The sequence below is a fragment of the Rana temporaria genome, chromosome 10 (assembly GCF_905171775.1).
Source record: "Rana temporaria chromosome 10, aRanTem1.1, whole genome shotgun sequence".
Classification (NCBI taxonomy): Eukaryota; Metazoa; Chordata; class Amphibia; order Anura; family Ranidae; genus Rana; species Rana temporaria.
The window spans coordinates 16,575,167-16,603,013 of record NC_053498.1 but is presented as its reverse complement, the minus strand read 5'-3'; the positions used below and the strand labels follow the sequence as shown (position 1 = coordinate 16,603,013).

The following is a 27,847-nucleotide window of genomic DNA, read 5'->3' as shown; positions in this document are numbered from 1 at the left end:
GCCCTGATTCACAAAGCACTTGCGCCGACGTATCTCCAGATACGCCGCGTAAGTGCAAATATGCACCGTTGTATTTATGCGCCGCATCAGAAACTAAGATACGCCTGAAAATAGGCTTCATCCGACCAACGTAACTTGCCGGCGTAGAGTGGGCGCATATTTACGCTGGACGTATTTGACGCTCCCATTGAATTTCTATTCAAATATGCAAATGAGGGAGATACACCAATTCACAAACGTACATTTGTCCGACGCAGTGCGCGTAAAGTCATACGTCCGGCGTAAAGTTATGCCCCATAAAGGAGGTGTAACTCAGCAGCATCCATGCAAAGGGAACACAAGCCGACGTATTTTACGTAGGACGTGAATATGACTAGGTGTAGGTTACATTCACGCCATAGGCAGTGATCCGACGTATCTTAGGGAGTAGTTCTGACGTGATTCTGAGCATGTGCACTGGGATGCGTGCACGGGACGGCGCATGCGCCGTTCATTATACGTATCTGTCTGGCGCTCGGCCCATCATTTGCATGGGGTCACGCCTCATTTGCATGGCTCACACCCACTTCCACCTACGCCGGCTTACGCCTAGGAAACCCAGCGCAGTTTTGGCAGCACTGGCTTTGTGAATTCAGTGCTTGCCTCTCTGCGATGCGTCGGCGTAGCGTAAAGGAGATACGCTACGGCGGCATAAATGTGCGCCGAATGTCTGTGAATACGGCCACAGTTGAAATTTGTACATGTTAACTGTCTTACAAGCCTTAATTATTGCAACTCTGTTCAGGCACTCTTGCCAGACATCATAGCCAAGTTGATGACCTTATTTTTCTCTACTGCTGGTAAACAATACAGCTTGGTCAATGATCCACTCCCAGCCTACTAATTGGACAGTGATGGGTCAAGGAACATCACCTCACTACGGTCCTCTCTCGTAAACAAGGTAACAGTCTAAATTTAAAAAAAATGCCTGGCCTAAAAAATGTGTAGAGTAACAACAGGCTAAAGTTGAGGTGCTGCCTACAATTACCCATGTTGGTCTTCAATTTGCTACCTGTAGAACAACCTAAGCTATACTTATGATCTTGACTTTTGACCAAGTTAAGATGAAAATGTATCTAAAGACATTTTTTTTTAACATTATATAGATTACCCCCATCAGGTTTTTATTGCTGAGGCGAAAATGTGCATTTAATATTTATAATTTGTTACACACTAACAGGAAGCCTCTATGAACCACCACAGGCCTCAACAGCACCAAGGTAATTCATTAAGAACTACAAGCCGACAGCCACAAAGGTTGATGGGCCTTAGTTTTCTATACACATTTTCCATTTTGGATATAGTAAGGGAGGGTTATAACTCCTGTAAGGTTTATTTTTCTCTCCTTCTCCTATTAGGGAGATTTTCCTTCACTTCCTGTCCCATAGCCAAAACAGGAAGTCAGAGGAAATCCCTGAAAATTAAGGGAATCTCTTGGGGATCCCCAGGTCACTAGAACTAGTGTCCCCATTGGAAGATTTCCCCACTAAATTTTTCTGGGGACATCCCAAAATGTGGGATTTTATTTTACTTTCACTATTCAATAATAATGGTGGCAATTTGAAGGACAGTAAACTGGCCCTTTGTTTAGAAAGTTTGGAGACCCCTGTTCTAGATGGAATTCTTTATGGATCGGCCAACTTCAAAAGCCTTTAGGCTTGATCTTATTCTTTTTCTTTTCCTCTCCTTTGTGGGAATCCACTTTCACTTAAATGTGTCTCTTCTTCCTCACCTTGGAACCTGGCAGCATACCGTACCCTTGAGTTCGTACATTGTGTTATGCAACTATCCTTTTGAGTATTTTATGTTTTCATTTTCCGGCTCTATTGATATGTGCAGTATGCATTGAGTAAAGTTAGGTCATCAATGCCTTGATTTCTTGAAGAGGCTTTCCACAAAACACGTTGGGACGCATCTCCTGCCATGTACTTACCTCATGTTTGGGGAATTCTTTGTCATCTTTAATGTGTGTGAAAAGATATATATGGCTATAATACATACCTTGTTTTGTATGATTTTGAATAGCAGTGACGAACGTTTTATGGTTTTATATGATTTGCGCCAATAATGTATTTAAAATATATATTGTGACAGGACAGGCCCATCCAGGACAGGGGCTTTTGGAGGGGACTGCATGGTGGCCTCTTGCCTACTGACTATGGGCCCTGGCTTTTAAGGGAACACTACTCCTTTGGGAGGTGTGTGCTTGGTGGACCCTTGGCGTGGTCTTGCTTTGGATTCGAGATTGTTTCCCACAAAACACACAGGCTCTGGGAATCTAGGCCAGGGATCCATATTTAGGGCCTCTATGCCATAACCAGCAATGACTACCTTAGATTGTGATACTCAGAGCAGATGCTAATATCATCAGCTCACAGTAACTTGATTCTGCTAAGTATGTCTCTCCCATTGTTAATTGTGTTAATGGAGTCGCCTATTGTTTCTTTCTGTCTGCTCATCTCTGTGTTTATACTTATAATAATGTGTAATGTACAGTACTTTGTATTCAGGGTTGTAGGTGCCGTCTGGTCACCTAGGCTGGATTAGGTGACTAGTTAATTAGCTCATGTTAATTATATCACTGTCAGTTATTAGTTTCTAGATGTGGATTAGCATTATGTGTATGTTGGCTGTTTCCTTAGCTATGTTAATAATATTCCTGTTTACAGTATACATATAGCTATATATATATGTGATCAGGCTCACCTGATCTGGTGTACTGGGGGAGTTTTCAATAAAGTGTTCCAGTTTCCATCTAAGCTAGTGCCGTATAGATGGTCAGCTATAATATCTGGTTCCAGACTGGAGGAAGCTGTATACGGATGGAAACACCAAAGCAGGGTGCTGGACGGTTCCGTCACATACAGTATATAATACAATTTACTTTTATTCATAACATGTGTTGTCTCTGGGGAAGTTTATGCACCTCTAAAAAGTCCCAAGTTTTTTTGTTCTTTTTGCAACTTTTCTGTAGTAAAAGGGGAAGTGGTGCATGGGGTATCTGCCAACACCATATATTATCAACACTGACTGCCCCACTTACTGATTCCTACAGATGCCAACATCTTACTTTTTTTTAATGACCTTGCATCTGAACCTCTGAAAATACAAAAGAGGAGATCCATAATTCCATGCTCCATTGACTATCTTAAATCAGCTAATAATGGCATAGTTAGTGAGACTTCAAAGCTTCTGCCTTGAGAATTAAATGTCCATGCTTCTAAAGACATTTTGAAGACTTTGTGGAGTTTTTAAAAAGACCATAGTTTATGTACAGTCCCCTAAAATAATGCAAATGGGAAACATAATCACACTTATAGCGAGGACTGTTGGCAAGTAGCTCCCAACTCTTGAATGCTGTAAAATTCTCCATTACAGTGGGGCTGCCCCCGGATTGCAAGAGTTAACCGATTGTGGAAGTCTAAGGAGCATAGAAAAAAGATTTACTTATTGGATCCCCCGATCCTCCACTCCTCTGCGCTGCTAGACCCGTATCTGCAGCATCTTCTCCCCCCATGATCCAATGGTCTAAGGTCCTGAGGTCATTAAGACAAGGGTCATCTTTAATATCGTGTAAAAAAGTTGGGATAGTGGCGCTGCAAATTTGATCACCCTTAGGTGTTCACAATTCCTGTATATTCACAGGTGTTGGGTAATCTGTTAGCAGGAAAAAAATCCAATTCAGTGGATCTTCCTATAGGAGACACAATCCTTCAGATACCCTGTTTAATGGTGCCAATGATATAGCTGTCTCAGAGAGGGTTAATATGGGAGTGTCCTTGCAGGATCTATTAGTCTGGTGCCTATAACTATAGAGTGTCAGGTGAAGACCTGATTGCTATGTATTAACGGTATAGATGCAATGTATCTCTGATTGCCCAAAAAACAAATGCAAAAAGACAGAAAATTATGTGATCATCAAACCGGTGTGAACAGCGATATCTGTAGGCAGTAGATAATCTCAAGTGATTAGCGGGAAATGCTTAAACATACAAAAATAGTAACAAAAAAGAGAGATACCTCTCATTAATTAGTAGCCCCTGTGTAGTGTCAGGGTGTCTGAGGGGCACTAAGGCACCCTGATTAGTGCGTAAAGAGAAGTGATATTTTTGGTTTAGGTGTCTATTATCATTAGAAATAGAATGCAACTAGTAAAAAATATATATAGAATGAAAAAATTACTTATTTGGAAGTATCACTATATGGTGAATAATAAGTACAAAATTAGTATAAATAGTGCAACAATGTTGCAATGTGTTTAGGGTTAATGGGAAGCCTCCCAGAATGATCACAGTGTAAAATGTATACTTTGTGACATCTAAATAAAAATCAAAGTAATAAAAAAGTTCATATATGCACACGTGTTCTTGCGACTCAGGAATATAAGGAAAGTGAAAAAGTTGGATTAATATGAGGGCTGCTATGCCGCACACTTTGTTGAACCAAAACAAGATAGTCCTATGGTAACGTTATTTCATGCGAGTTAGCCCTCAATTAACCGGTGACTTGAAGTGCCATTAACGTGCATCGAAGTATCGGTGACAGCTGTGCTCCCCCACATGGGTCCCCACTCACCAGATGTCGTCACCCCCCAGGGGGCAAAAAAGCGGGTGGTGGTGGTACCTAGGTATCTGCAAGGTGATGGTCTCCTACGATCAGTCCTCGGGTGTCTCCTTTATCCAGGGATCAGGGGATGCTTGAAATGATTTTGCAGGTGTCCGCGTTGGGTCATTCGTTAGACAAAAAATAAAAAGAAAGAACGCATAGCATAATACGTCTTTATATTGTTAGGATATACCCAACAAATTAATTTATTAAAAAAGAAGAAAAATTGATTGATTGGAGTGGATACTCCACGTGAGTTCCTGCGCAGAGGGAGTTCCAATGTTCAATGTATTTAAAAACAGTAACAAAATTAAAAATAAACCATTAAAAAGAAAAAAGCACCAAGCTGCACTAGCCCACTGTCTGCTGCTGCTAGTTGTTGCTTCACTGCTGGGATAGCCAATATGAAATCCTCCCTTGGCGTCCGTGTGCATAGGCGTCTGTATAGGTCACCTGACGCGTTTCGTCATGTGACGTTCTCAAAGGCGTGACGTTCCCATCGCCTTTGAGAACGTCACATGACGAAACGCGTCAGGTGACCTATACAGACGCTCATACGCTTGTTCACACGCTACCAGCCAGCACGCTACCTCTCTCAGCTGATCACTGCGCTAGTGCACACGGACGCCAAGGGAGGATTTCATATTGGCTATCCCAGCAGTGAAGCAACAACTAGCAGCAGCAGACAGTGGGCTAGTTCAGCTTGGTGCTTTTTTCTTTTTAATGGTTTATTTTTAATTTTGTTACTGTTTTTAAATACATTGAACATTGGAACTCCCTCTGCGCAGGGACTCACGTGGAGTATCCACTCCAATCAATCAATTTTTCTTCTTTTTTAATAAATTAATTTGTTGGGTATATCCTAACAATATAAAGACGTATTATGCTATGCGTTCTTTCTTTTTATTTTTTGTCTAACGAATGACCCAACGCGGACACCTGTAAAATCATTTCAAGCATCCCCTGATCCCTGGATAAAGGAGACACCCGAGGACTGATCATAGGAGACCATCACCTTGCAGATACCTAGGTACCACCACCACCCGCTTTTTTGCCCCCTGGGGGGTGACGACATCTGGTGAGTGGGGACCCATGTGGGGGAGCACAGCTGTCACCGATACTTCGATGCACGTTAATGGCACTTCAAGTCACCGGTTAATTGAGGGTTAACTCGCATGAAATAACGTTACCATAGGACTATCTTGTTTTGGTTCAACAAAGTGTGCGGCATAGCAGCCCTCATATTAATCCAACTTTTTCACTTTCCTTATATTCCTGAGTCGCAAGAACACGTGTGCATATATGAACTTTTTTATTACTTTGATTTTTATTTAGATGTCACAAAGTATACATTTTACACTGTGATCATTCTGGGAGGCTTCCCATTAACCCTAAACACATTGCAACATTGTTGCACTATTTATACAAATTTTGTACTTATTATTCACCATATAGTGATACTTCCAAATAAGTAATTTTTTCATTCTATATATATTTTTTACTAGTTGCATTCTATTTCTAATGATAATAGACACCTAAACCAAAAATATCACTTCTCTTTACGCACTAATCAGGGTGCCTTAGTGCCCCTCAGACACCCTGACACTACACAGGGGCTACTAATTAATGAGAGGTATCTCTCTTTTTTGTTACTATTTTTGTATGTTTAAGCATTTCCCGCTAATCACTTGAGATTATCTACTGCCTACAGATATCGCTGTTCACACCGGTTTGATGATCACATAATTTTCTGTCTTTTTGCATTTGTTTTTTGGGCAATCAGAGATACATTGCATCTATACCGTTAATACATAGCAATCAGGTCTTCACCTGACACTCTATAGTTATAGGCACCAGACTAATAGATCCTGCAAGGACACTCCCATATTAACCCTCTCTGAGACAGCTATATCATTGGCACCATTAAACAGGGTATCTGAAGGATTGTGTCTCCTATAGGAAGATCCACTGAATTGGATTTTTTTTCCTGCTAACAGATTACCCAACACCTGTGAATATACAGGAATTGTGAACACCTAAGGGTGATCCAATTTGCAGCGCCACTATCCCAACTTTTTTACATCTTAATTGATCTCATCACTGAGGTTCCCTAGGGAGGCAGCAGCATCAATTTACATCCTAAGCGCGGATTCCTCTTTAGCTTCATCTTTAATATCGATTGGACCCTAGGCAAAACTTTTCTTGGGCCCCTTCAATGCAATTTTGGTCTCCACCTGCTCTGGAACATACAATAAATAGCAGCTAGACCCAAACTCAGTTTACTGAATCAGATCAAGCAGCGATTGCAATTGGTTGCCAGAGGTTACAGCATATCATTACTATTTACTGACTGGTTGCTAGAGGTTACAGCACACATTACGGATCACTGGTTAGTTGCTAGAGGTTTCAGCGTATCATCTCCTCAGTGCCTGCTCACCATAGACTGGGGAGGTAAGGGTACCCATCAATAGACAGAAAACTCCTAGGGTTCCTAGAACTCCTGGGATCAGTTAGCCTACACTGACCACCAATGTAACTGCGACATTTAGCCTACGTCAATGCTGTATCTTGGCCTAGGCCAACAAGGCCCAGGCCTAGGGCAGCACTTTGCAGGGGGGCAGCACGAAAAGAGTCCCCGTAGCTTGCGCTACACTTTTAGTGTAGCGCCAGTCTTGGGGCGGACTGGGCCGGGAGGCAAATTAGTCTAGTGCCCCCATAAAGCGACCACACTACTGTCAGTATAATACTGGCAGGGCCACCATCGGGGGGGGGGGGGCAGCCCATACACATGAAGGAGGCTAAGGAGGCAGACCCCAACCAATGTTGTTGTGTGGGCGGGTGGCGTTCCGCAATTGGGGGGGGGGCTTTGCGTTGCTTCTAGTTTTGACTGTCCTATCATAACAGTAGACCTCCCACCTGAGTTTTCAGCTAGAGAGAGTCAGTTGCCATGTCTGTAGGCTAAAAACTGTCAAACAGTCAGTTGACGGGCTCCATAGCAAAACGGGAAGTCAGAGTAAATTCCTGCAAATTAGGGAACTCTACTGCCCCCCAAGGCCCTCAGAACTAGTGTCCCCACTGGAAAATGTCAGGGAAGGTATTAAATGGGGGTGTGGCCTTGACAGGAAAGGATGGGAAGCTGTGGGTCATATTTAAATTAGGGGGGTGCACGAGTTTCGTCAGGCCTAGGGCAGCACAAAGCCTAAATACACCACTGGCCTACGTACATATTTGTGTGTCGGGAACACATGCAAAATCCAAATCAAAAGTAGAAAAAATACCTGTTGATCCTGGAAAATATCAAGAAATCAGAAATGAGCTAATAATATCAAGTGCTATCTTCCTGGCCTGAACTCACCTATAAATTTAAATTGTAAAAAAAATAAGTTTTTGAATTGTTATTTTTATTAGCAAAATTGTACAGCATGTCTAAGAAAAACTATTTTATTGCCATTCATCCATCTTAATGAATATATATTTACATGATCATTAAATATAAATTGCAATCAAGAGAACTATTTCAAATTATTAGAAGCATTTCATGTTCAATTTAGAGATGTTTGAACATTCTGGGACTCCCTAATAAAGTTTGAAGATTCCAGCATAGAAGAAATTGCTCTTTATGGTAAATGTAGAATTCTTAATGAATTTTCACACCTGCATTCTTAATAGACTGTAATTATCTTGATTGTAGATATTTATGCATGGGCAATCTTCACTAGTGTTCTGAAAGGATAAAATACAGAGGAAAACTTTTGTAAGTTACCTAAGGCTTCCCCCATCAATATGTCAGCTTGATATAAGGGATATTTGATCATCAGTACTTAACAAGGAATGTTCAACATCCTCTGTGGTGGAGCCCTTTAGTGCTTTTATAAGTTGAGCCCAAAAAAGTTTTTGTGCCTCGGGCTCTTCAGACCATTGGATGTATGTCTTTTTCAACATCACCTTTCTCATACGATGGTAGGTAGAAAGCTCCCTCTCTGGAATGTTCTCCAAAAATATCAGGACAAGGACATCCCGCATTTCATCAAACAGTTTATAACTAGCCAGCTGCATCTCCAAAGAGCACCATTCACTTTTAAGGTAGCTTCTGCTTACGACGCAGAGAGTTTTTCGACTACTGTGAATACTGTCCACGATGTTGTCAATGATATACCTGCCCAACTGAAAGTCTCGATGGTGAAGACAAAGACGAAGTCCATTGGATGAACTACTATTCTCTAGCACAGGCAACATGTTTTGATACACCCATTCTTCATCCATGGTATTGTAGGAAACAAAAGCATCATACTTATAGAGATCCTTGTCTGAGCTCCATCGTTCGTGCAGCCAAGAAAGGAAAAGGAAGTAGTTGTATCGGATGCGCCAATAATACTTGCTGTAGAGAATCGGTATGAGCATGAGGAGTAACACCAACACGGTGCTACAGCCAAACAATATTTCTTTGAGAATTCTATCACAGACGCTGATGTCAAAATTATGAAAATAAGAATATGGGTCATTGGGACATGTCAGATTATAGACATACACAACCTGCGCTGAAGACTTTATCAGCCAGTTCCGTAGCTCTTCATTATCACATGTGCATGTCAATGGACACTTCCATAAATCAAGATACTGCAAGTTGGTCATGTTTTCTAATAGGCTAACATTTATTGCCCTTAAAGCATTTTTTGTCAGCTGAAGTCTTTTAAGACTGGTAAGGTTTAAAAAGATATCTTTGTCCAACGTTTGAAGGCACATGTTTTCAAGGTCTAAGACTTCTAAGCTGCTTAGGTTGCTAAAAATTCCTGGAGAGAGATTTTGGATGCCATTGCAGTCTTCCCCCAAACTGAGGAACTTTAAATTGCCGAGTCCCTGAAATGTATCAGAACTTAGATATGCAAGACGATTTTGTGACAAATAAAGAGCTTGGAGGGAGGTCAACCCGCTGAAGAATTTTCTAGGGATGACAGTTAGACCAAATGGTTGCTGGGCCTGAAGTTTCAGATCATAAACTTTACTAAGGTTTAAAAAGGGAGATTTTTCCTCTCTTGACGAATCAAAATGCAGCTGATTGGCCATCAGATCGAGAACCTGTAATGTTGTCTCCACACCACTAAACATTTCTCCAGTAATTGTTATAATCTGGTTTCTGTCAAGATACAATTTGGAAAGACGTTTGAGACCGTTAAATCCCTCGGGTTTAACCTGTGTAATCTTGTTACCACCAAGATCCAAGATAGTTAGGTTAGGTAGATAATGGAACACGTTATCAAAAATAACTGCCACGCGATTATTACGGAGATTGAGACTTGTAAGCTCTGTTAAATATATAAATGTGCTTGTGTATAGATCAGTTAATAAATTATTGTCCAAGCGCAATGACTTTAGCTTATATAAGCCCCAAAATGTATGCCTATCCAAAAAAATGATGTTGTTGATATTTAATTTCAGTTCTTCTAGATTAGGAGAGAAGGCAAATGCATAGGGTTCCAGAGACCATATCCTGTTATATCGCAATGAGATTGACTTGAGATTTGGAAACTGGGCAGCTTTGCCGCAGTCTATGAGTTTTTTTAGGAGATTATGTTCCACAATTAATGATTTTAGTCTAGGGGGTTTAAGGAACTTCAAACATACAATATCTTTAAGTCTATTCCTTGATAAATCCACTGTATCACTCAGACTGCAGTTTTCGAGAATGTTTTCTGACAAATGCTTAATTCCGTTTTCAAGCAAGTTCAAGGTAGAAATGTTTTTGCCCATTAAATGTTGGCACACTTGGCTTAATTTAGAAGACGTGTTTAATTGTAATCCGGAATAATCAATGTTCTCAGGCTTTATCGTGGAATTGTCCAAATATTTCAGTACATCAAAGTGAGGATTAGAAGCTACAAGTAGATATTTAACCCTACTCAAGTTTACATTTTGTATGGAGGATGTGGTTATGTTATTGTATGACAGGTCAAGAGAAGAGACGTTTTCAAAGAAGTCTTGGTGGCAATTCAACTCCTGTAGATTGTTTTTGCAAAGCAAAACTGTCGATAAATAGCTGGGAAGTTTATGAACATGATTTAAGAAACGGATATCATTACTGCACAGCAAAAGAGACTTTAGATTATGCAATGGTTGAATTGAGTTTACAACTTCTGAGAAGTCGGACAAAACATTTTTTGACAGGTTAAGACTTTTTAAATTAAAGAGTGGACCAAATACCTCGGGATGTAAGAAGGCAATTAAGTTGTTCTGAACATAGAGGTACCTTAAGTTTTCAAGCCCAATAAAGACCCCCAAGGACAGACTGGGTATTTGGTTATAGGACAAATTCAAGTAGTTCAAATTAATTAAGTCACTGAAAGCTCCAGGACTGAGGCTCTCCAGGTCGTTATGATCCAATTTCAGATACTGTAGTTTGGTTAAATTTCCAAAACTACCATAAGGCAGCCTTTTGATGATGTTACGTGATATGGTGAGATTCCGTGTGTCTGGAGGTAGATCAAACACCACTTTCTGTATGGTTACCTTAAGACGATTTACACAAATAAAAGTGTCATTACTCTCAAATTTTTGAATGCAGTTTCTATACCCACGTCCAGTCACAAGTGATACGAAAAATGTTCCAAAAAGCAGCTGGAGCCAGAAATACATTTTTTTTCCTTTTGAACTGAATGAAGTTTCAAGATTACCAGATGGGATGATGAATCATCTTCTTGAGTCAACCACATTTACGTGTTAATATTGGATTGTAGTAGGGTTACTTGATCCTATCTTAACCAAGAAATAGCACGTGAAGATTCAAAAGAGTAATGTGGTTATATCAAAACCGACAGTGTGGTCATGCAGATGATAAGGAATCTACAAGAGATAATTAGAGAAATTAAAAGTTTTTACTTCTTTTACGTCTTTACATCTGTCATCATTCATGTACAGTATTTCTAACTAAACACCTTGGCCCGGATTCACAAAGCACTTGCGCCGACGTATCTCAAGATACGCCGGCGTAAGTACAAATGTGCGCCTTCGTATCTATGCGCCGACCCACATACTAAGATACGCCTAAAAATAGGCTTCCTACGACCGACCTAACTTGCCTACGCCGTCGTATCATGGGCGCATATTTACGCTGGGCGTATTTGCCGCTCCCATTGATTTTCTATGCACATATGCAAATGACGGAGATACGCCGATTCACGAACGTACTTGCACCCGGCGCATAATATACACGGTTTGCATAAGTCGTATGTCCGGCGTAAAGTTATTCCCCATATATGAGGCGCAACCCATGCAAAGGTATGGACCAGGGAACACAGCCGTCATATCTTTTGTCGTTTACGTTGTACGTGAATATGACCAGGCGTAGGTTACGTTCACGTCGTAGGCAGTGATCCGTTGTATCTTAGGGAGTAGTTCCGACATGATTCTGAGCATGCGCCGTTCGTTATTCGTATCTTTATGGCGCTCGGCCCATCATTTGCATGGGGTCACGCCTCATTTGCATGGCTCACGCCCACTTCCACTTACGACGACTTACGCCTAAGAAACCCAGCGCAGATTTGGTGGCAAGTGCTTTGTGAATTTGGTGCTTACCTCTCTGCGCTGCGTCGGCGTAGCGTAAAGAAGATACGCTACGGCGGCATAAATATGCGCCGATGTATGTGAATCCGGGCCCTTGTATTTGCCAAAATGGCCCTTGTCGGCCAGTGTCTAGGACAGGGGTGCCCAACCTTTTCAAGAGCGAGGACCACTTGATGGACTTGGTAATCGGTCGTGGGCCACAATATGGGCCCTCCGATCCGCCCATACGGAAGGGGACAGATGCCCTTCTGTTTTTTTTTAGCGGATCAGATTGGAGGTAGGCAGGTCACGGACACAAGTCTGTTTACATCTGCTGCTCAATAGAGGTGAATGGAGGGTCCAATTGGGTTGAGCTGATCATGTGAAAGGGGCCTAAGGCTGCTTTCACACTGATGCGCTGTGGTTTGCCCATACCACGGATGCAGCGCAGTAAACCTATGGCTTTCCAGTGGGTTAGCTGCACTTTGCCATAGACCTGCAGGTTAAATCAGAGTGCATTTGGTATCACCCCACTTGTGACAGGAGCCGGCGCTATACAGGAAACATCGGCTTATGTGGCTCTGCTGAGCAGCCGCTTGCTTCCTCTATCGCCGTCTTCACTCACAACACTGATGCTCTGGGATGGCGGGTTGGCAAACCACGATCTGGGCTTGCCAACCCGCCATCCCAGAGAAGGAGGTCGTGGGCCACATCAGAAGGCTCTGCGGGCCACATGGTTGGGCACCCCTGGTCTAGGACATTATCAAACCCAAAATGTTCAAACGGTGACCATTTTTTATTATTTTGGTTCTCTTTTTTTGGCAAGCTTTGCACAGGTTCACCTTAACTTTCTTGGCATTACTTTTTCCCCAATAAAAATATGCAAAGACGTTTTTTTTTTCCTTTTCCCAATACACATTTATTAATTATTTTTAGATTTCCCCAAATAATAAAAACATATTGTCAATTCCTACCTATCCTCTTCGTGCCTAAGCACTGTCACCAGCTTCCTTCTCAGTCCAGTGTCACTGGTCTTCTATAGGCAGAACGCCCCTTACATCATTCTGCCTATTTTGTGTAAGTCCTCCCAGCGGTTTACATGCCCAATGAGGGGCGTGTCATCATACAAGCTGGGTTCATAGTACTCCAGGACTATGGAGTGCTCAATCAATACACCATATATTAGTCCAGGAAAACCTGAAGGAGGAAGAAGAGGAGTTACTATGACATTGCCATACAGGCTAAAAGACTGCAAGAAAAGGGTATGTATAGAGCAAGGATATGCAATTAGCGGACCTCCAGCTGTTGCAGAATTACAAGTCCCATGAGGCATAGCAAGACTCTGACAACCACAAGCATGACACCCAGAGGCATGATGGGACTTGTAGTTTTGCAACAGCTGGAGGTCCGCTAATTGCATATCCCTGGTATAGAGGGTTTATTGTTAAATAAAAAATATTAGAGGGAGCTTTGGGCATGGGAGGTAAATGTTGGAATTCCACTTTAAAATGTGCATTTTAGGCCTAAAAATGAATTAATGTAAAAAAAAAATGTTTTGGAAATGACATTAACATGGTAAAGCTTATGTCAGGTTTTAGTGATTGGATTTACATATACTACCTAGATTGAATATTCAAATCTATTCATAAGCCCAATAGCGATGTGCTCTTGTTTAATCCTTCTTTTCAAACATGTCTACTTAGTCATTGTGCTAATTAAAACCCTTCCCTTTTTAGATGTCTTCATCAGCGATTGGATAAAATTAGAAAGGGGCTATAATTGGAGTAAAAAAATGTAATAAAATGAAAATGAATGGAATCCTGCAGGTTACTGTATACTAAGCTTTAGCCCTTGTTCGCAATGCCGCAGCTTCAAAGTCGCAGCTTCAAAGTCGCGCGACTTTGAATCCGACATCCCTGCACGACTTGATGGCGGCTTGCATACAACTTCTTCAACAGAGGTCAATGTTGAAGTCGCACCAAAAGTAGTGCAGGAACCTTTTTCTTGACTTGAGTCGCACCGATTAGAGCGATTCCATTGCCGTTATTGGGACGCGACTTGTCAAGTCGCATGACAAGTCGCAGCAGTGTGAATCGGGGATAACCGGGGAACAGAGACTTTAGCAAATCTAATTACTTGGATGTGGGACGAAAGAAAAAGAGGAACGAAAAACTACAGCAACTGTAACCAATACAACACAAAACTGTAAAGCTACAACATAACCACAATGAATGTGGCCGGCACGGATGTAGACAGTAATGTGTCACCTAGATTTCGCACAGACATAGTGAGGGGCTCCAAGGTTATGACTGTGGAGGATAAAAATGTTTTTGTTTTTTTCAGAAACATAATAAGTTATATTCTGGGTCCTGGAGCCCAGGGGCTTTGTAGAGCTGTGGTGGGATAAAGTATAATAATGTCACAGTCATGATAAAAATCGCTGATCGCCGCCATTACTAGTAAAAAAATAAATAATAAAAATGCCATAAAACTATCCCCTATTTTGTGGACGCTATAACTTTTGTGCAAACCGATCAATAAACTCTTATTGCGATTTTTTTTTAACAAAAATATGTAAAAGAATACTGTAACAGGAGTGACTTTTGGGCACAGATTGAGCCAGGAGATGGGGTGGCAAGTGAATCATAATTCATGTATTACATGAGATGGGACATTAATAATAGTTCATATTGCAGGATCTTTTGATATTGCAAGTTGTTGGTTAATTGTGACCCATGCAACCAGTCAATAGTGACTCATTTCTATGATTAGCCCTGGCTAGTGACATGCTAATTAAGTGTGCTTCTGAAAGACCTCTCATTGTGTGATGCTGCTTTGTGTGAATTCTATTGATATAGGATGTTTAATGGACCTTGCCAAGCTGTATGCGGAGACAGAACGTCTGTCTAGGGATGTGGATTAAGAAGAGATCATTGTGTGATGGTGTTTTGTTTGAGTTCTGTTAATGAAGGAATGTGCAGTGATTAGATCATGATAATTATAGGCCGGCGCCGACATGTCTAGAATGTTTAGCAATTAGCCATCTGAAGGTGTATTGAAGCCCCCCCCAGGGTGTGGGTGGAGAGTTTGATTGTTCCTGTGCCTTGAAAACTGTATAAAATCTGAGAGTGAACCATTAAAGTTGTCTTGCATTTGAAACCAGAAAGCACAGAGCTGTGTCTCGTCTTATTCTGGGAATGGGATGGATCGGGTCCTGTTGGTTGGAGTGTCGATAAGCTGTCTTGGATGGGATGGAAGGTCGTAAACGGTGGTGACCGTTACAAATACGTATCGGCCTAAACTGAGGGAAATATTTAATATATATTTTTGGGGGATATTTATTATAGCAAAAAGTAAAAAATATAGAATTTTTTTCAAAATTGTCGCTCTATTTTTGTTTATAGTGCAAAAAATAAAGGTGATCAAATACCACTAAAAGAAAGCTCTATTTGTGGGAAAAAAAGGGACGTCAATTTTCTAAATTGCTACATTTGTAAATTTCAAAAGCCAATATAAAGGAATAGTAGTGGTAAAAAAAGCCCTTTTTTTGTACAATTTTTTTTGTACAATTCTCCTTTAAGGGGGCGTGGCATGGGGGTGTGTCCTATGCCTGCATACTTTTGCTAATAGGTGTCCCTCATTCCCATTAAAAAAGTTGGGAGGTATGTTAGTGCACTTGCAACAAGAAACAACTGAGTACAAAAGTTTTAGCAGAATGTTATGTAGAAAAATCACTGAGAAAAAGAAAATGCAAAAAAGAAAACGCAAACTACTACCGTATATACTCGAGTGTAAGCCGACCCGAATATAAGCCGAGGCACCTAATTTTACCTAAAAAAAATGGGAAAGGTTATTGACTCGAGTATAAGCCTAGGGTGTCCATCTGTATGCCTCACTGTGCCTCACTGTGTCCATGCCTCACTGTGTCCATGTGCATGCCTCACTGTGTCCATGCCTCACTTTGCCTCACTGTGCCCATGTGCATGCCTCACTGTGTCCATGCCTCACTGTGTCCATGCCTCACTATGAATGAATGAATGACTTGTATAGCGCCACACATGCGAACTGAATCGCCTCTAGGCGCTTTTTCCAGCCAGTGTCTGCTTGGCTGGTGCGGTCATTCCACCCCGTACATATATATACTGGGCCAATTTTTGGACAAGATCCAATTTACCTACCAGCATGTCTTTGGAGTGTGGGAGGAAACCGGAGTTCCCGGAGGAAACCCACGCAGACACAGGGAGAACATGCAAACTCCAGGCAGATGGTGTCGTGGTTGGGATTCGAACCAGCGACCCTTTTGCTGCTAGGGCGAAAGTGCTACTCACTGCACCACTGTGCTGCCACTGTCCATGCCTTACTGTGCCCATTTCTCACTGTGCCTGTGCCTCACTATGCCCATGCATCACTGTGTCCATGACTAGACTGACGTTTAACATGGGAGTCTATGGAAGGGGTGCCCGGCTTTGAAATATCGGTGCTCCCCAGCCGTAGGTCCCCCAGACAACAAATTTTGCACACTTGTAGAGGAAGAGTGGGACTACATGTGTGCCAAGTCCGGGTTCAGGGGACCTACGACCGGCCGGTACCGGGTCCCCAAAGTCACTGGAGAAATGACCGTTTAACATGGGAGTCTATGGAAGGGTTTCCCGGCTTTGAAAAATCGGTGCTCCCCAGCTGTGGGTCCCCCAGACAAATTTTGCACACTTGTAGAGGAAAAATGGGGCTACATGTGTGCCAAGTCCGGGTTCAGGGGACGTACGACCGGCCGGTACCGAGTCCCCAAAGTCACCGGAGAAATTAGCATTTAACATGGAAGTCTATGGAAGGGGTGCCCGGCTTTGAAAAATCGGTGCTCCCCGGCAGTAGGTCCCCCGGACAACAAATTTTGCACACTTGTAGAGGAGTGGGGCTACATGTGTGCCAAGTTTGGGGTTCAGGGGACCTATGGCTGGCCGGTACCGGGGTCCCCAAAGTCCGGGAGATCAGGCGCAAAAAAGCCGAGGGGGCATTTTCAGCACAAAAAATGGGCTGAAAAACTTGGCTTATACTCGAGTATATACGGTAATTCACATTCTGTTGAAACTTTGTGTATTGGACTTATAAGAAGGGGACATACACTGAAAGCTTGTCCTGAAAATTTGGATGTTCGTGCAAATAAAAAAAAAGTATCGCGGACGGGACTCAATTGTTCTTGTCTTGCCATGCAAGTTTTTCAGGGAATTTCCATTTTATTTATGATCTTTCGGTGAGCCCTTTGACATACATTCTTTGGAACATTCCATCATATACCGGTAGTCACATTGCAGGAGGCTAAGGTTGTACCATTGTATATAGATGCGTATTGTACAGAAGATACCGGGACAGTTTTTGCGATACGGCACTGTGTCGCTTTAACTGACAATTGCGCGGTCGTTCGACGTTGTATCCAAACAAAATTTATGTCCTTTTTTTCCCCACAAATAGAGCTTTCTTTTGGTGGTATTTGATCACCTCTGCGGTTTTTATTTTTTGCGCTATAAACAAAAAAGAGCGACCGTTTTGAAAAAAACACAATGGGGTAGATTCAGAGAGAATTTACGCCGGCGTATCTATAGATACGCCGCGTAAATTCAAATCTGTGCCGGCGTATCTTCTTTCTGTATTCAGAAAGCAAGATACGCCGACATTAGCCTAAGATACCACTGGCATAAGTCTCTTACGCCGTCGTATCTTGGGGTGCATTCTCACGCTGGCCGCTAGGTGGCGCTCCCGTCGTTTTCGGCGTAGGTTATGCAAATTACCTAGTTACGCCGATTCACAAACGTACGTGCGCCCGGCGGTAGTTTTTTACGTCGTTTGTGTAAGTCGTTTTCGGCGTAACGTTGCTCCTGCTATTAGGTGGCGCAGCCAATGTTAAGTATGGACGTCGTTCCCGCTTCGAAATTGTAATTGTTTGCGTCGTTTGCGTAAGTCGTTCGCGAATAGGGCTGGACGTAATTTACGTTCACGTCGAAACCAATACGTCGTTGCGGCGTACTTGAGAGCAATGCACACTGGGATATGTACACGGACGGCGCATGCGCCGTTCGTAAAACACGTCAATCACGTCAGGTCATAACACATTAGCATAAAACACGCCCCCTTTCCACATTTGAATTACGCGGGCTTACGCCGGCCCCATTTACGCTACGCCGCCGCAACTTACGGAGCAAGTGCTTTGTGAATACTGCACTTGCTCCTGTAAGTTGCGTCGGCGTAGCGTAAATACAATACGCTGCGCCGCCATAACATAAAGCGCAGGTACCTGAATCTACCCCAGTGGGGGTTATTTACGAAAGGCTTGTCCTATTTACGAAAAGGCTCTAATAGGCTTTCCGAGTACAGCCCTCGACTCCCGGATGTCTTATCCTCTGGATGTACGGGGGGTGCGTCCCTTGGATAAGACTGACGGCCGTCTCAGCCAATCAGGTTCCCCGATTCTGGTTATCGGTAACCTGATTGGCTGAAGCGTCACCAAGGCGGGAGAAGACATCGAGGGACGTGGAAGGAGTAAGGTAAGTGCATTTTACAGGGCACAGCGATGACAATGGGCACAGAGGCAAAAAAGAGCACAGTGGCGACAAAGAGCAAAGTGGCATCAATGGGCACAGTGGCGACAATGGGCACAGTGGTGACAATGGGCACAGTGGTGACAATTGAGGGGCACAGTGGCTGCGTTTGATGGCATGTCACAGTGACTGCGTTTGATGGCATGGCACAGTGGTGCGAATTGATGGCATAGTGACTGCATTTGATGGCATGGCACAGTGGTGACAATTGGTGGCACAGTGGCTGCAATTGATGGGCACAGTGAGGCTGCAATTTTTTTCTTTTCGTTTGCGCCCCCCCCCAAATATTTTGAGCACCAGCCGCCACTGGGGGAAGCTCTGAAATGATGGGAAGCTCTGCTGATTTTATCATCTAATCATGTGCAAGCAAAAATGCTGTTTTTTATTTTCCTTGCATGTCCCCCTTGGATCAACAGCAACAGAGACTGCACTTTAAAGTGCACTAAAGCTACAGTAGTATGTTCACTTTACAAAGTAACTTTCACCTTACAAAGGAATTTCTACTTTCTTTAGTGAATGTGGTAAAAATTAGGAATTCTCCCGTACTACACGTGCTAGGTGGATGAAAAGGTTTGTTTTTTATTATTTTACTTGTACATGAATGGAGTCAGCACAGCTTCACCCTATTTTCTAAGTTAAGTGGAAAAAGCGGGCATAATTTACTCTTTTAGTAAATCAGCCACATGGTGTATGTCTGAAACTCCATGGATAAACTGGTATCCCTACTTATTCCCCCTTCACACTTGGGCGGTTTTCAGGCGCTATTGCGCTAAAAATAGCGCCTGCAAACCGTCCTGAAACAACGGCTGCTGGGGATCGATCTGCTGATCCCCGCTGGGCAGGCGGATGACAGGTCGGTACAAAAAGAGACAAACATAGAAACATGCAAAAAGAGAAGGCGGGCGCAGGGCTGTCTTAATGAGAGGGCACACCTGGGCGCTGCCCAGGGGCCCCAGCTGCATGGGGGGCCCTGCACTTTCCCCAAAGCATGGTGTGGAGGGGTCACAGTGCTGGGGGGATATCTGGGGTGTAGAGGGGTCAGAGTAATGGGGGGGTATCTGGGGTGTAGAGGGGTCAGAGTGCTGGGGGGATATCTGGGGTGTAGAGGGGTCAGAGTGCTGGGGGGATATCTGGGGTGTAGAGGGGTCAGAGTTCTGGGGGGATATGTATGGTGTAGAGGGGTCAGAGTGCTGGGGGGATATCTGGGGTTTAGAGGGGTCAGAGTGCTGGGGGGATATCTGGGGTGTAGAGGGGTCAGAGTGCTGGGGGGATATCTGGTGTGTAGAGAGGTCAGAGTGCTGGGGGGATATCTGGGGTGTAGAGGGATCAGAGTGCTGGGGGGATATCTGGGGTGTAGAGGGGTCAGAGTTCTGGGGGGATATGTATGGTGTAGAGGGGTCAGAGTGCTGGGGGGATATCTGGGGTGTAGAGGGGTCAGAGTGTTGGGGGGATATCTGGGTTGTAGAGGGATCAGAGTTCTGGGGGGATATCTGGGGTGTAGAGGGGTCAGAGTGCTGGGGGGATATCTGGGGCGTAGAGGGGTCAGAGTGCTGGGGGGGGGGGGATATCTGGGATGTAGAGGGGTCAGAGTGCTGGGGGGATATCTGGTCTGTTTACCTGCACCCTCTCTATTGTAGGGGCCCCAGAGCATTACTTAGCCCAGGGGCCCATGATGCTATTAAGACGGCCCTGGGCGGGCACACCGACCGTGTGCATTACCAAAGATAAAATGTATTTATAAAATATAATAAGAATAATACTCACAAACGAGCTTTCAAACAAGGCTTATCAGTACTCCAGCAATTAAGATCAGTATCTCTAGACACCTGCAACCCGGACCAGATGTTTGGTGGATCTCTAGACACCTGCAACCCGGACCAGATGTTTGGAGGATCTCTAGACACCTGCAACCCGGACCAGATGTTTGGAGGATCTCTAGACACCTGCAACCCGGACCAGATGTTTGGAGGATCCAGATGACCTCACAGACGGCTTACGCGTTACGAGGGAAAACCCTCTTCTTCAGAGCCACAGCAATGGATGACAGGTCCTGTCCTCTCACCGTGCTGAGACGGACCTGTCAGAGCCCGCTCTCCTTTATAGAGAGATCGGATGAAAACGGACCGCCAGACGGATTGGAAAATAAGGTCACCATCCGTCTGGATTTCACGAACCGGATCGGATAGCAGCAGGTGTCACCGGACATCTGTCGCTCCATAGGAGTGAATGGAGGCTCCGATCAGGTCTGACTAAAAAACTGACAGGCGGAGCTGATCGGAAAGCCTGTGTGAAAGGGGTCTAACTGGTAGAACCAGTTCATCTAGGATCCTGCGCTGTTCCCAGAACAAGTGTGATCCACCCCTCACTGTAACTGTTAAAGTAGTCCTCTACTAAGCCCACTTAAAGTAAAGACACCAATACACTTTACAGCAGCCACCATTAGATACCTGGGAGGTACAAAGACCTGGTAGTTCCAGCAGAGCTGTCTTAGTGAATGGGCACACTTGGGCACTGCCCAGGAGCCCCAGGTGCATGGGGGGCCCATGATCAGGGCATGGAAAAGGTGGGGGGGGGCAGGTGCTGTGTTGGGTGAATGCACTGGCTTTTGGCTGCCCGGGCCACTCTTCTTTGACAGGAGTAGCTGCAATGTCACTCCTGTCAGAAGGAGCAGTGGCTGGCTTCTACTTGAGAGGGGATTCAGCTTTCTCCTCCTTCCTTTAGGGGGCAGAAGAGAGCAGGCACTGAGACTGAGAACTCACCTCAGTCTCAGCACGTGAGAAAGCTGCAGGTGGGAACAGCAGTTGTGATCTGTGAGTACAAGGGGGGCACAACTCTGGTGTAAGGGGCACTGTGATGGGGGAACCTGATGTATATGGGCACAGTGATAGGGAAACATGATGTAAGGGGGGTACTAATGCAGACTCATAGGGGCCCCAGCAAATTACTTTGCCCAGGGGCCCATGGTGCTATTAAGATGTCACTGAGTTCCAGATATGGTGCAGACATGTACACCATACACTGGCATGTTCCTGAGAGCCCTATAGCTATGACTGACCAGGGGGGCTTACCTAGCTGTATGCAAATACCGACTTTGAGAAAGTCAGCATTTGCTGTTTTGGCAGTGGTGGAGTGTGGCAATGGCAGCAGCAGGCATTTCGTTGTGTGTAATTGGCTTATTATTACTTTCTCTAATGTGATGGTAATGCAAATTCCCTTTGAACCAATAAGGGGTTATGGGGACTTCAACACACGCCGATATATGTCAGCAGAATGGCACGGCTGGGCAGATTGACGTACAGGGGCGGACTGACCATTCGGGCACTTGGGCAGTGCCTGAGGGCCCCATGCCACTAGGGGGACCCATCAGGGTTGCCAGCCTTAGTAAGACCAGGGACAGTGGGGTAGATTCAGAGAGAATTTACGCCGGCATATCTATAGATACGCAGCGTAAATTCAAATCTGCGCCAGCGTATCTACTTTCTGTATTCAGAAAGCTAGATACACCGACATTAGCCTAAGATACGACTGGCATAAGTCTCTTACGCCGTCGTATCTTAGGGTGCATTCTCACGCTGGCCGCTAGGTGGCGCTCCTGTAGTTTTCAGCGTAGAGTATGCAAATTACCTACTTACGCCGATTCACAAACGTCCGTGCGCCCGGCGGTAGTTTTTTTCGTTGTTTGCATAAGTAGTTTTCGTCGTAACGTTGCTCCTGCTATTAGGAGGCGCAGCCAATGTTAAGTATGGACGTCGTTCCCGCGGCGAGTTTTGAATTTTTACGTCGTTTGCGTAAGTCGGTCGCGAATACGGATGGACGTAATTTACGTTCACGCCGAAACCAATGACGTCCTAGCGACGTCATTTGGAGCAATGCACGCTGGGAAATTTAGCCGGCGGCGCATGCGCATTTAAATCGGCGCGGGGACGCGCCTGATTTAAATACTACACTCCCCCTAGCCGCGGAATTTGAATTCCGCTGGGGGATTTACGATCCGCCGGCGCAAGTTTCGAGGTAAGTGCTTTCTGAATACAGCACTAGCCTCTCAAATTTGCGCCGGCGGATGGTAAATCAGATAGATTACGCGGATCGAAAGATCCGCTAATCTATCTGAATCTACCCCAGTATGTAAAAATCTGTGTTTTTTTTACATCTGTCCCTGAATTGTCCCTTACCGACATCCTTTTGGTCTAAAAACCCCAAGATTATAGCTGCCCTGCCTCTCCAGTACCTTCTCAGTATGTGTATGTATACTGTGTGTTTTGTTTGCCCCTGTTGACATATATATATGTCGCCTTTAAGACGTGGCGTTGTGGGCGCCTGCCGCAAGCTCCGTAAGTGTGATCGTGGGTCCCACGGACTCGATGTCCGCAGGGATACCCGCGATCGTCTCACAAAGCTGAAGAAGGGGGAAATGCTGATGTAAACAACAACAACAACCATTCTTCCTAGTGACAGCACACTGATCACAGCTCCCTGTAATCAGGAGCAGTGATCAGTGTCGTGACACACACAGCCCATCCCCCCTACAGTTAGAACACATCCTATGGACACACTTAACCCCCTCAGCGCCCCCTCCTGGTTAACCCCTTTCACTGCCAGTCACATTTACACAGTAATAAGTGCATATTTATAGCCATAGGTGTGCGCAGCGTATTGCATTAGGGTGTGCACCCCAAAGCTCAAGCACACACTACTGATCACTCACAATGTTCATTTAGAAAGGGAAGGGAACGGCCAATTACATATTTACCGGCTCCTTCCTCCACTCATCCTGAAACATCCTTGCAGCAACAGCTGGCAGGAGAGGAGGGAAGCCGGTAGCACTGCAGGGGGAAGGGGGGAGCTAGGGCAGTAGGGGGAATCTGTGCTGTAAAGGGTGATTAGGGTGTGCCTGGGCACACCTGGAACACCCTGTGTGCACGCCTATGTTTATAGCACTGATCGCTGTGTAAATGTGAATGGTAGCAAAATAGCACCACAAGTGTCCAATCTGTCCACCATAATGTTGCAGTCACGATAAAAATCGCTGATCGCCGCCATTACTAGTAAAAAAAAAATATTAATAAAAATGCCTTAAAACTATCCCCTATTTTGTAGCGGCTATAACTTTTGCGCAAACTAATGAATAAACGCTTATTGAGATTTTTTTTAGTAAAAATATGTAGAAGAATATGTAGCGCCCTAAACTGAGGAAATTTTTTTTATACCGTACTTATCGGCGTATACCGTTCACTTTTTTGCCTGAAAAATTAGGGCAAAATCGTGGGGGGGGGGGCGCGATATACGCCGATACCCGTGCTTAGTTTGAATGCCTGCGCCGACATATACCGAGCGCAGTACACTCGGGTACATTCGGCCAGGCTCGGCTTTGCCTCGTAGTCATGCTCTGTGACGTTTATGCGTGAGAAGCCGAGCGTGGCCGAATATACCCGAGTGTACTGCGCTTGGTATATGTCGGCGGAGGCTTCAAACCGAGTGCGGGAAGCATGGATTTGACACGGAGACCGCCGGGCAAGACACCAAAACTGTAAGTAGTAAAATGTAATAAAATGTTTTTTTTACAGGATTTTAGGGTCAACATTAGGGGTGCACGCTATACGCTGGAGCGCGCAATACCCCGATAAATACGGTATATTTTTGGGGGATATTTATTACAGCAAAAAGTACAAAATATAGATTTTCTTTCAAAATTGTCGCTCTTTTTTTGTTTATAGCGCAAAAAATAAAAACCGCAGAGGTGATCAAATGCCACCAAAAGAAAGCTCTATTTGTGGGGGAAAAAGGACGTTAATTTTGTTGGGAGCCACGTCGCACGACCGCGCAATTGTCAGTTAAAGCGACACAGTGGCGAATCGCAAAAAGTGCTCTGGTCTTCGGCCAGCCAAATGGTCTGGGGCGGAAGTGGTTAAACCCAAAATTAAAAATGTAATATATTGCATTAGATATAGTGACTGCCTTCGTTTATTTCAAGGCTTTCCCCCTTGAATTTTCACCAAGTGATCCTTTTTGTACCAAAATTATTTTGGGTGATCTACTTTTCTGTTTTACACAAAATGCTGATTGCTTAACACACATCTGTTTTGTACACTGTTCATTTTTCCTTTTACTATTCCTCACAAGACAACTATACAATTATTTAGAAGGTGGGCATTAATATATAGCAATATTAACAATAGAGCATTAACTTACACTGATACATCCCACCCAAAAGAGGGTCATCTATGGACAAGAGAAGATAGAGACATTTGGTTCCACAAGAGAGACAGTTGGGAACTGTCTGCTATACACTATACCGCCTGAAAAACTCCTACCCAGCCATCTCAATGTGAAAGCCCAAGGGCTGAATGAGTAAAATGCCTCATACACTGGTGGCAAGTGGCAATGGTGTTCCGTACATTGGTGGTCAGTGGAAAGAATGCCCCTTACATTTATGACCAGTTCAAAGATTGCTCTTACATTGGTGGCCAGTGGAAAGAATATCCCTTACATTTGGGGTCAGTGAAAAAAATGCCCCTTACATTTATGACCAGTTCAAAGATTGCCCCTTACATTGGTGGCCAGTGGAGAGAATGCCCCTTGCATTTTGGGAACAGTGAAAAGAATGCCCCTTACACTGGTGGCCAATGGAAAGAATATTTACTTACCCTAAGGGAACCCTTGAAATCATTTTTCAATCTCAGGGAACCCCTGCCAAAACCAGTTCGTTGGGAGTGACTGGGAAAAAATGCCCCTTTTACATTGGTGGCCAGTGAAAAGAATGCCCCTTAAATGTGGGGGTCAGTGGACAGAATGCTCCCTACATTAGTGGTCAATGGCAAGAATGTTCACTTACCCTAAGAGAAACCTTGACATAATTGTTCGATCTCAGGGAACCCCTGCTAAAGCCAGTTCCTTGGGGGTGAGTGGGAAACATGCCCTTTACATTGGTGGCCAGTGGAAAAATGTCCCTTATGTTGGTGGCCAGTAGAAGGAATGCCCCTTACATTGGGAGTCATTGAAAAAAAATGTCCCTTTCATTGGTGACCAGTGGAAAGAATGCCCCTTACATATTAGGGGTCAGTGGAAAAAATGTAATTTCATTGGTGGCCAGTGGAAAGAATGCCCCTTACATGTAGGGTCAGTGGACAGAATGCTCCTTACATGTGGGGTCAGTGGACAGAATGCTCCCTACATTGGTGCCCAATAGCAAGATTGTAAACTTACCCTAAGGGAAACCTTGACATCATTTTTCGATCTCAGGGAACCCCTTCTAAAGCCAGTTCTTTGGGGGTGAGTGGGAAACATGCCCTTTACATTGGTGGCCAGTGGAAAAAATGTCCATTATGTTGGTGGCCAGTAGAAGGAATGCCCCTTACATTGGGAGTCAGTGGAAAAAATGTCCCTTACATTGGTGACCAGTGGAAAGAATGCCCCTTACATATTAGGGGTCAGTGGAAAAAATGTAATTTCATTGGTGGCCAGTGGAAAGAATGCCCCTTACATGTAGGGTCAGTGGACAGAATGCTCCCTACATTAGTGCCCAATAGCAAGATTGTAAACTTACCCTAAGGGAAACCTTGACATAATTTTTCGATCTCAGGGAACCCCTGCTAAAGCCAGTTATTTGGGGGAAACATGCCCCTTACATTGGTGGCCAGTGGAAAAAATGTCCCTTACATTGGTGGCCAGTAGAAGGAATGCCCCTTACATTGGGAGACAGTGGAAAAAATGTCCCTTACATTGGTGACCAGTGGAAAGAATGCCCCTTACATTAGGGGTCAGTGGAAAAAAATGTAATTACTTTGGTGGCCAGTGGAAAGAATGCCTCTTACATGTGGGGTCGGTGGACAGAATGCCTCTTACATTGGTGGCCAGTGGAAAGAATGCCCGTATAGTGGTGGTCAGAATACCTCCCTTGACCCCACCATCAAATAGGAGATCAATCAGTCACACCTCAAGAAACCCAAGCAACCCCTCAAGGAACATTAGCGTTCCACGGAACCCTGGTAGAGAGGGGCTGTCCTAAGCTATCAAGGTCCATTTAAGAAGGGTGTACCTCCCATACACTCACTGTGATATCATGTCCACTCCTTGAGCGTCCCTCTCGTGTTTGATCTTCTCAGTCTCTGCTGCTTTCTCCTTGAAATGAAAATGAGGAAGTTGTGTATTAGATTTTCACAGCAATGCTGTTCTTCCACTTAACGCTCTATCAGTTTCACATACCCCGGTGCACAGATAATAGAAACAATGAGAATACCATTTACAATATGTAATACGGAAAGTGGATGTATAGGTTTAAAAAAAAAAAAAATCGATATACAGTCTATGTAAAGGTGACATGCACCTCCTATACCTAAATGTATGGGGTATATAACGGGCAAACAGCTAAATACATAGAATGAATACAAAGATACGAGATGTTATACTTGCCAAAGGAATACATTTAAAGCTGAACTCCATGTAGATAAAAAAAAAAAACACCACTCAACGATATCCTTATTCTCCAAAGATGTTTTTCATGAAATTGTTCCTTGCTGTGTTTTTCTGCCTCCTTAATGTTCTCCATGAGCTCCCAAACCTCTCCCTTTTCCCTCTTACTTCCATGTGTTTGGAAGGAGAAGAATATGAGAATAGTATTCTAGTTGTAATCATATGCACAGCCCTATCCTATAGTCCATAGTCCATCTTGGGAGCGAACAAGAGAGGGTGCCTATGGTCCTACAGTATATACAGTGGGACCATGGAGAACAAATGTAGCCACCCAGGGCCGGCCTTAGGTGTTCAGACACCCTGTGCGAGCTAATCCTGTGGCGCCCCCCCCCCCCCCCCCCCCCCCATCTTCACCCCTGGTCACCTAAACATACACAAAGAGGAAAAAAATATTTATAACAAATAATAATTGTATTTTACTTCTTTTGTTTAATTATTATTATTTTAAGTACCTTCTATGTGTAGGCTGGCTAGGGGCTCAGTGTGACTTACCTTTCGGTGGACGGTGCGGCTTTGCATTTAAAAATTGCTTGGCGCTTAGACGCACAGGGCCAATCAGCACTATCCAGACAGAGGGTCAGGGATCCTGCATTCTGATAGGACAATCG

At 44.0% G+C, this 27,847-nt stretch overlaps 1 protein-coding gene across 2 annotated transcripts; it reads right to left on the bottom strand.

Annotated features, from left to right (window-relative positions):
• Positions 1-8,024: 8,024 nt before the first annotated feature.
• On the bottom strand, positions 8,025-26,966 carry LOC120916370 (toll-like receptor 13). 2 transcript variants are annotated; one of them, XM_040327294.1, is made up of 3 exons: positions 26,821-26,966; positions 13,155-13,377; positions 8,025-11,481 (listed from the first exon to the last, which is right to left on the bottom strand). In XM_040327294.1, exon 3 carries the CDS (start codon positions 11,272-11,274, stop codon positions 8,431-8,433), a length of 2,844 nt encoding a protein of 947 aa, XP_040183228.1. In that variant the 5' UTR covers positions 11,275-11,481; positions 13,155-13,377; positions 26,821-26,966; the 3' UTR covers positions 8,025-8,430. The 2 variants fall into 2 exon arrangements, with proteins under 2 accessions (XP_040183228.1, XP_040183227.1); XM_040327293.1 differs by lacking the exon at positions 26,821-26,966 and adding an exon at positions 20,535-20,649.
• Positions 26,967-27,847: the final 881 nt, after the last annotated feature.

Coding starts and splice junctions, on each gene's coding strand:
- LOC120916370 (XM_040327294.1), bottom strand. CDS start 11,274: ATGTATTTCTGGCTCCAGCTGCTTTTTGGAACATTTTTCGTATCACTT.